Source organism: Danio aesculapii, chromosome 18 (assembly GCF_903798145.1).
Source record: "Danio aesculapii chromosome 18, fDanAes4.1, whole genome shotgun sequence".
Classification (NCBI taxonomy): Eukaryota; Metazoa; Chordata; class Actinopteri; order Cypriniformes; family Danionidae; genus Danio; species Danio aesculapii.
Genome location: NC_079452.1, coordinates 23,531,324 through 23,541,983, shown reverse-complemented (window position 1 = coordinate 23,541,983; position 10,660 = coordinate 23,531,324). Strand labels below are relative to the sequence as shown.

At 44.8% G+C, this 10,660-nt stretch overlaps 1 protein-coding gene across 1 annotated transcript; it reads left to right on the top strand.

The window, feature by feature from the left end:
• Positions 1–1,861: 1,861 nt before the first annotated feature.
• gatm (glycine amidinotransferase (L-arginine:glycine amidinotransferase)) lies at positions 1,862–10,427 on the top strand. Its single transcript, XM_056478119.1, has 9 exons — positions 1,862–2,006; positions 3,551–3,766; positions 5,150–5,345; positions 5,851–6,041; positions 6,175–6,312; positions 7,068–7,232; positions 7,847–7,910; positions 8,858–8,974; positions 9,930–10,427. The coding sequence occupies exons 1-9, from the start codon at positions 1,938–1,940 to the stop codon at positions 10,040–10,042; spliced, it is 1,269 nt and encodes a 422-aa protein (XP_056334094.1). The 5' UTR covers positions 1,862–1,937; the 3' UTR covers positions 10,043–10,427.
• The last annotated feature ends 233 nt before the right edge of the window (positions 10,428–10,660 follow it).

Here is a 10,660-nt window from a genome sequence, read left to right as displayed (position 1 = left end):
TGATAATCCCACCCTAAAGGACTGATGATCCCGCCCTAAAGGACTGATAGCTCCACCCTAAAGGACTGATGATCCCGCCCTAAAGGACTGAAAGCTCCACCCTAAAGCACTGATGATCCCGCCCTAAAGGACTGATAGCTCCACCCTAAAGCACTGATGATCCCGCCCTATAGGACTGATAGCTCCACCCTAAATGACCGATAGCCCCACCCTATAGGACTGATAGCTCCACCCTAAATGAATGATAGCCCCACCCTTTAGGACTGATAGCTCCACTCTAAATGACTGATAGCTCCACCCTAAATGACTGATAGCTCCACCCTAAATGACTGATAGCTCCACCCTAAATGACTGATAGCTCCACCCTAAAGGACTGATAATCCCACCCTAAAGGACTGATAGCTCCACCCTAAAGGACTGATGATCCCGCCCTATAGGACTGATAATCCCACCCTAAAGGACTGATAGCTCCACCCTAAAGGACTGATGATCCCGCCCTATAGGACTGATAATCCCACCCTAAAGGACTGATAGCTCCACCCTAAAGGACTGATGATCCCGCCCTATAGGACTGATAATCCCACCCTAAAGGACTGATGATCCCGCCCTAAAGGACTGATGATCCCGCCCTATAGGACTGATAATCCCACCCTAAAGGACTGATGATCCCGCCCTATAGGACTGATAATCCCACCCTATAGGACTGATAATCCCACCCTAAAGGACTGATAGCTCCACCCTAAAGGACTGATGATCCCGCCCTATAGGACTGATAATCCCACCCTAAAGGACTGATGATCCCGCCCTAAAGGACTGATAGCTCCACCCTAAAGGACTGATGATCCCGCCCTAAAGGACTGAAAGCTCCACCCTAAAGCACTGATGATCCCGCCCTAAAGGACTGATAGCTCCACCCTAAAGCACTGATGATCCCGCCCTATAGGACTGATAGCTCCACCCTAAATGACCGATAGCCCCACCCTATAGGACTGATAGCTCCACCCTAAATGAATGATAGCCCCACCCTTTAGGACTGATAGCTCCACTCTAAATGACTGATAGCTCCACCCTAAATGACTGATAGCTCCACCCTAAATGACTGATAGCTCCACCCTAAATGACTGATAGCTCCACCCTAAATGACTGATAGCCCTGTCGTAAGGAACTGATAGCTTAAAGCCGCGGTCACACTCGAGTTTGTGTGTGCGAAATTCTGTTGTATGGCGCTGTAAAAAGGGGCGGGATTAAACAAGATGATTAGACATTTAAAAAAGCAAGCGATTGGTCTTTTAATTTTCTGTCTAGATTTTAAGTTTCTGTCCAGAGAGCTCCTGTTTTGATTCTTGATTGGTCTCACGCAGTCAAGTGATGCGATTTCACAGGTCAGAGAATGAAATGGAATGGAAGTCTAGAGGACTGATAGCTCACCATAAAGGACTGAAAGCCCCGCCCTAAATTAATGATAGCCCCGCCCTAAATGACTGATAGCACCGCCCCTATAGACATTCTATGTGACCATAAGTGAAGAAAAGTGTGTGTGTGTGTGTGTGTGTGGGGGGGGGGGGGGGGGGGGGTGACTGTATAGTAATTATAAAATTGTCAGGGCAAGTGCATTTCAACATAATAAGAAGCCGTAATGCACACATTTCAGAAGCAGAGGAGTGATGTGCTGTAACCCCTCAGCCTCACAGCAGCCGGTGGCGGGATTTACAGTATTTACAGTAGCTGATATTTCCCGCCAGTAGCTCTTGCGTCATCTTTCTGCTCTTCGTGTTGGAGCGCGATAAGAATGTGCTGCTGTCAGGATCTCCTCCTGCGGGTCACGTTGCTGGAAGAGTCTATATAAGCGCGTGTCCGCGGCGGCTCTGCTAGTGGCCGATCCGGAGCTGCAGCTGCATGAAGAGGAGAGAGAGTTCCAGAAGCAGGAGCAGAGAAACATGCTGAGAGTCCGCTGTCTGAGGGGGGGGAGTCGGGGAGCCGAGGCCGCGCATCTGATCGGGGCCCTGGTGAGTTTACAACATACACTACACTACACTACACTACACTATAGTACACTACACTACACTATAGTACAGTACACTACACTACACTACACTACACTACACTATAGTACACTACACTACACTATAGTACAGTACACTACACTACACTACACTACAGTAGACTATATGATAATACACACACACGCACACACACACACACTCTAACACACACTCTTCTATACAGTCAGCATCATGTAAACTGCTTTAGGCTTGTGTTGGCCTCTCGGTGTTACAGCAGGGTGACTGTAATGTAAATCTGCATTTTAATCTGAGTGTCCGGCCATGTGTTGGGAATGATTGACAGCACAGGTGTGCAGCGACCCGAGGTCTTCAATCACGTCCTCCTCAGAGAGAGAGAGAGAGAGAGAGAGAGAGTAAAGTGTCCATCTGTTTGCGCTCATCATGAACACACACACACACACACACACACACACACACACACACACACACACACACACACACACACTCTTCATTCATGCTTTAGGCTGTACTGTGTGCATGCGGTGGTTCATTCATCTGTCATTTATGAGTGGAACTGTATGATTGCTGGATGATGAGGCTGTAAGAGTGCTCGGTGACCGTCACAGGTCACATTAAGCTTCATTTAATTTGCCTTTAATTCTCCTTACTGTGAGACTGTACAGCAGTCCTTCACTTCAGCAGATCAGTAATCGAGTTGATTTATACTGTAACTGATGCTGTAATAAACTGAATATTTGCGTAAGGCCAGCTGCTGGTGTGTGTTATTATTGGTGAGAGTTATTAACTCAAGCCTATGCTAATTACTAATGATAAGATATGAAGATCTAAAGACCAACCGTATCCTCAAGAGCTGTGCTGACTGCCATTTACAGAAGAACCAGGTTTATTTACAACAGCACGACACTTTCATTATAACCATATCAATTAAACCATTTACTAAATCACAAAGTAAACCTCATGATCATTAAGAGTTCAACATTCATTCATTCATTCATTCTCCTTCAGCTGAGTCCCTTTATTCATCAGGGGTCACCACAGCGGAATGAACCGCCAACTATTACTGCATATATTTTACACAGCTGATGCCCTTCCAGCAGCAACCCAGAACTGGGAAACACCCATATACACTCATTCACACACACACACACACACGCACGCACACACACGCACACGCACACTCATACACTACAGCCAGTGTAGTTGATCAATTCCCCTATAGCGCATGTGTTTGGACTGTGGGGGAAACCGGAGCACCCGGAGGAAACCCACACCAACACGGGGAGAACATGCAAACTCCACACAGAAACACCAACTGACCCAGCTGAGGCTTGAACCAGTGACATTCTTGCTGTGAGGCCACAGTATACACCACACTGCGCCACCATGCTGCCCATGTTATTTTAATATTATCATATTCACATATTCGCGGCTAGTTCTTCTGTTTATTATTCTGGAATGTTCTGAATATTTAAGTGTACATTTGCCTGTGTGTGTGTGTCTGTGTGTGTGTGTGTGTGAGTGTGCAGGTGGGTCGCACGCTCTCGGGAATGCTGTCGCGCGCGTCCCGGAGCAGCTCGAGTTCCGCCGCCGCGGAGCTCCCGCACACGGAGCACGAGCAGGTGACCGAGCCCGCGTCTGAAGAGTGCCCCGTGTGCGCGCACAACGAGTGGGACCCGCTGGAGGAGGTGATCGTGGGCCGAGCCGAGAACGCATGCGTGCCTCCGTTCACCGTGGAGGTGAAGGTGAGAATCTGCGCACACACACACACACACACACACATACACACACACTGGACATGCTGGAGAATAAGAACTCACGTGTGTGTGTGTGTGTGTGCGTGTGTGTGCGCTGTGGTGTCAGAGTTGGGGGAGGTTCTGCACAAACTCATTAATTACCCAATAATGACAGAACAGGGTCGTGTTTGTGTCCAGAGCCGGAGTGGGACTCCTTTTCAGCCCTGGAGTTTTAAGTCTTAGACCGGCCCACCTCAGTTCAGACTGCCTATATTAATTATTAATTATTAATTACTGCTTATATTATTACTTTTCAGGAACACAGCTGCTTTAGAACTACACATGTTGTTGATAAATATGAGAAGATTAAAGGGTGGCTAAATCTCCTACACTATTCTTTAAACATCACCATGTCCTTTCCTGCAATATCTGAATATATATTCTGTGTAAACTTCTTTATAGATATCCAGTCCTTTATAACGGTGGTCACACTAAAAATAAAAATAAAAGCTGTACACCTGTATGAGTAACCCACACCGTGAGATCTGTCTTAACACTCAAAATGAAGGAAACAAAAGACGATTTTCTCAGGTGAGGATCAAACTCCGGTTGCGGACCACCGGACCATAGTGGCACTGTTATATCAGTGTGTGTGGAAGAGAAAGGTATTGCGCTGTCATCTGCACTCCTCACCAGCATTACTTTCTATTATGGCTTCATCTTTTCCTCCCCTGTTTAGATTTCTGATCAAGTTATGTCAGATTTATTCATGTAGTGGATCAGCAGATATTCATTGAGCAGGTGTAATATTCATATTAATTATTCTAATTCTTATATTCACTGAGGTCCCTCTGTCTGGGGTCAGATGATGGGGTCATCATCAACCTGCAGGCTGCATTCTGCTCACGGGGCTGTGAGAAAATAAATAAATAAGAGCAGAGCTGTGGTAAAACAATGAAGAAATAGAGTGAGGCTGTGGTCAAATGAAGAAATAAGTGTGACTGCTGAGAGTGCAGGCAGCTAGAGACACCGGCCCCCACGGCCAAAAAACAGACCGACCCACCGAGAATTCTCCCAGTCCTCTCGATTAGCCAATCTGGGCCTGGCTGTGTCTGAAGAGTCACGTCACTGATGTTCTTGTCTTAAACACACACAGATTATATCTCAGTGCACAGGCCACTCATTTCTCATTTGACTTGTGATATTAAAGGCTTTTTAGCTCTATTACACAGGGAACGGTCCGCTTATGTGGATCAACAACAGAAACACTCAGTCTGTATCATTCTACATCTGACATTAAATCTGTCATTCTGAGTGTGTGTGTGTGTGTGTGTGTGTGTGTGTGTGTGTGTGTGTGTGTGTGTGTGTGTGTGTGTGTGTGTGTGTCCGCAGGCCAACACCTATGAGAAGTACTGGCCCTTCTACCAGCAGCACGGCGGTCAGACATTCCCGAAGGAGCACGTGCAGAAGGCGGTGGCGGAGATCGAGGAGATGTGCAATATCCTGCAGCACGAGGGCGTGACGGTGCGGAGGCCAGAGCCAATGGACTGGTCCCAGGAGTACCGGACCCCTGACTTCAGCTCTACAGGTCAGTGGAGACATAAAATATATATATATATATATTTACACACACACACACACACACACACACACACACACACACACACACACACACACATGCGCATACATTCACACACAATTTTATTTATATATACACACACACATATTCACACACACATACACATTAACGCACACATACATACATACACATATAAACACACACACACAAACATGTATATAAACACACATATATATATATATATGTATACACTCACACACACTCTCTCTCACACACACACACACACACACACATACTCTCACACACACATACACATTAACGCACACATACATACACACACATATAAACACACACACACAAACATGTATATAAACACACATATATATATATATATGTATACACTCACACACACTCTCTCACACACACACACACACACATACTCTCACACACACATATGCTCTCTCTCTGTCTCTCACTCTCTCTGGTGTGTGTCTGTGTGTGTGTGTGTGCGCAGGCATGTACGCAGCGATGCCCAGGGATATCCTGATGGTGGTGGGGAATGAGATCATCGAGGCCCCGATGGCGTGGAGGGCCCGCTTCTTTGAGTACCGTGCGTACCGGCCCCTGATCAAAGAGTACTTTAGACGCGGCGCCCGCTGGACCACTGCGCCCAAACCCACCATGGCGGACCAGCTCTACGACCAGGTCAGTGTGTGTGAGTGAGTAGGTGTGTGTGTGTGTGTGTGTGTGTGTAAAATGTTGTGTGTGTAATGATGTGTATGTAATGCGATGCTAATGCTGTGTGTGTGTGTGTGTGTGTGTGTGTGTGTGTGTGCAGGATTACCCCATCCGCACAGTAGAGGACAGGCATAAGCTGGCCGCTCAGGGGAAGTTTGTGACCACAGAGTTCGAGCCGTGCTTCGACGCCGCAGACTTCATCCGGGCTGGCACTGATATATTCGTCCAGAGGAGTCAGGTGAGTGTGTGAGTGTGTGAGTGTGTGAGTGTGTGTGTGTGTGTGTGCGTGTGTGTGGATGAAGAAGAACCAGCAGTAGATCCACAGAACACACTGTAGTCATCCGGCCTTACACAGATCCACATTTACTCAGTCATAGAGCCGCAGTCGCTCGCTCTCCCCCTGCTGCACACACACAGTCATGAGTTATTCTGCTCCACAGTAAAGAAGATAGTTTGAGGAATGCTGAAAACCGGTAACCATCGACCTCCATTCTGGGAAAAACAAACACTGTAGAAGTCAATAGTTACTGGTTCCTAACATTTTTCAAAACATCTTCTTTTGTGTTCAACAGAGGACAGAAACTCAGAGGAGTGAATGATGACAGAATATACATGTGTGTGTCTCTTTAAGGAAGCTTGTGTCTGGTTTCTAGTCCAAATATCTGAAAATCCTGAAATCAAGAAGCTTTTTCCAGACTAGTAACAACAATAGTGTTGTTTTCAGAAACGAATGAGTCCAAATGAAGAGAGTTACACATTAAAACAAGCAGAATATTTATTATTATTGATATTATTAGAGATGATTTCTCTTCCTCCTCTGTCTGATTATTGTAAAGAGAATCTCTCTTCATTCTGAAAACAACACTATATTACTACTAGTCTAGAAAAAGCTTCTTGATTTCAGGATTTTCAGATATTTGGAGTGTTTCAGCAGCTCACACACACACACACACACACTCTCACACACACACATTTCCTCCTGTTTTCTGTCAGGTTACGAACTACATGGGTATTGAGTGGATGCGGCGCCACCTCTCTCCCACCTACAAGATCCACATCATCTCCTTCAAAGACCCGAACCCCATGCACATCGACGCCACCTTCAACATCATCGGGCCCGGGCTGGTGCTGTCCAACCCTGACCGGCCCTGCAGACAGGTGAGCGCTGGTACATCCTAACAGTAGGCTTATTGCTGACTCTACACTGTAAAGCCATATCCATTACTCAGCAGACTTCAGGATTCTGTGCTTCAGGCTTTTATTTCCCTCATGTTTATTTCTGCTTCTGAGCTTTATTATGGGATTTGATCTTTCCTCCAACAACTTTTAACCTTGGAATGTGTGTGAAAGTGTGTTTTCTGCACATGTGTCATAGTGTGCAGGGCTGTATAGTGTGTGTTGCTGTTGTATATTACGCTACAGAAGCCGTGTAATAAACTGCAGCACATTACTCTTATTTTACACACTTATTTCTCTACATATTAATTCTTATATTACTTCAAACCACTAAAATGTCAGTAAAAGTCAATTAGAGTTGAATTTTCAACATCAGAAGTGGACAGAGCAGAGATCAACATCCCATAATGCAATTCACCACCGCAAATAAACAAACACAAATTACGGAAACTGTTCAGTAACAGTGTAGAGCTGTGGCCCATCTCTAATGGAGCTACAGCACCCTCTAGTGTTCACTGAGACACATGCACACACACACACACACACACACACACGCACACACACACTCTTAAACTCACTCCTCTATCTCTCCTCAGATCGAGATGTTCAAGAAGGCGGGCTGGACGGTGGTGACGCCCCCGACTCCTCTGATCCCCGACAGTAAGACACACACACAGCATTAATGATGCTTTAAGGGGCAGTTCACTAAACACGGCATCAGTAACTCAGAAAAATGTTTGACATTTATTTTATTTAATCCAACACAAATGAAGATATTTTGAAGAATGTTGGAAACCTGTAACCATTGACTTCAGTGTTTGTTTTTCCTACTATGGAGGTCAATGGTTACAGGTTTTCAGCATTCTTCAGAATATCTTCTAACAGAGTAAAGAAACTCATAAAGGTTTAAAACCACTTGATGGAGAGCAGATAGTGAGTAAACTTTAATTTTAGGGTGGACTGTCCCTTTAAATGCAGCCCTTTCCCCCTTAAAGGGCCAGTTCACCAATAACTGAACATCATTTACTCATCATGTTACACTGTCTCTTTAAATGCAGCTTTAAAGGGTCAGTTCACCCAAAAATGAAAATTCAATCATCCTTTACTTCCTCTTTATTTATTTTAAACCTTTATGAGCTTCTTTACTCTGTTGAACACAAATGAAGATATTTTGAAGAATGCTGAAAACCTGTAACCATTGACATACTTGGTAGGGAAAACAAATACTGTGGACATCAATGGTTACAGGAATTTTATTTTTGTGTGAACTGTCTCTTTAAATGCAGCTTTATTTCCACTTAAAGGCATAGTTCACTAAACACTTCAAGTAAAGAATCTCATAAAGGATTAAAACCACTTGAGGGAGTGTAAATATGAATACTGTCCCTTTAAATGCAGAACTAAATACAGTTAAAGGGGCAGTTCACTAATAATAATAATAAAGTGTGAATGTTCTGTTCAATAATATAAGTTATTGTGCACAATGTTGGAAACTGGTAACCATTAACTTCCATTTGAATGTGTTTTTAAAAGAGAAGTTAATAATGTGACCAGAATAACGAGTGTGAGATGAATATTGCTGTGATATCAGTGTTCTCCTCCGTCAGATCATCCACTGTGGATGTCCTCTAAGTGGCTGTCCATGAACGTGCTGATGCTGGACGAGAAGCGTGTGATGGTGGACGCCAACGAGAGCACCATCCAAAAGATGTTCGAGAGCCTGGGTAAGAGCCACAAATGCCACAGTAAAGCAGAGTAAATACTGAAGGGTATCCATGAGCCACACTATAGTAAAGCACCTGAATTAACCTGCTGTATAAATTAATATGGTAACACAACTACTACAGTAACTGATCTGGTGCGGTGATTCTACAGTTGCTATGGTAACACAACAACTACAGTAACGGATCTATTGTGGTGATTCTACAGTTGCTATGGTAACACAACTACTACAGTAACTGATCTGTTGTTGTGATTCTACAGTTGCTATGGTAACACAACTACTACAGTAACTGATCTGTTGTGGTGATTCTACGGTTGCTATGGTAACACAACTACTACAGTAACTGATCTGTTGTTGTGATTCTACGGTTGCTATGGTAACACAACTACTACAGTAACTGATCTGTTGTGGTGATTCTACGGTTGCTATGGTAACACAACAACTACAGTAACTGATCTGTTGTGGTGATTCTACAGTTGCTATGGTAACACAACTACCACAGTAACTGATCTGTTGTGGTGATTCTACGGTTGCTATGGTAACACAACTACTACAGTAACTGATCTGTTGTGGTGATTCTACGGTTGCTATAGTAACACAACTACTACAGTAACTGATCTGTTGTGGTGATTCTACGGTTGCTATGGTAACACAACAACTACAGTAACTGATCTGTTGTGGTGATTCTACAGTTGCTATGGTAACACAACTACCACAGTAACTGATCTGTTGTGGTGATTCTACGGTTGCTATGGTAACACAACAACTACAGTAATTGATCTGTTGTTGTGATTCTACGGTTGCTATGGTAACAAAACAACTACAGTAATTGATCTGTTGTGGTGATTGTACAGTTGTTAGAGTATATTACACACTTCACCATAGTATAGTTCCAAACGCAGGCGTGTTTACTGTAAGTGTGTGTGTGTGTGTGTGTGTGTGTGTGTGTCCGGCAGGTATAAAGACGGTGAAGGTGAGCATCCGGCACGCTAACTCTCTGGGTGGAGGCTTTCACTGCTGGACCACAGATGTGCGGCGCCGCGGGACGCTGCAGTCCTACTTCCTCTAGTCTGCAGAAACACACACACCATATCTGGACGAGGACAGTAGAGACGACCCAGCACCTCTACCTCCTGTTTACCCAACACTACGGCTATGAACACGTGCTCTAGCATGCCTTTAATTCTCTGTAGATTTCTCTTGTGTACCCTCATGTGCAGCGCTGCTCTGTGAACTCAGGTATTTTTGTAGCCATATTTCAGGATTTTTGTAAGGTTTCAGGAAACTGTATATATCTGTGAGCATTGTGCTGTCCACTACAGCCCAGTCAGAACGCCTGGCTGCTTTCTGTGTGTGTGTGTGTGTGTGTGTGTGTGTGTGTGTGTGGCTCATCCATTCATGATTCTGTGTTAGGTCAAACTCAATCAAATAAAGAGAAACTCTGTGTGAATTAACACTTGTGTTTGTGCTGCTCGACACATCAGAATGCAGAATGCACAGTATATGTTTTATGCAGCGGATGCCCTTCCAGCTGCAACCCATCACTGGGAAACATCCATACACACACACACACACACACACACTCATACACTACGGCCAGTGTAGTTGATCAGTTCCCCTATAGTGCATGTGGGGGAAACCGGATCACCCGGAGGAAACCCACACCAACACGGGGAGAACATGCAAA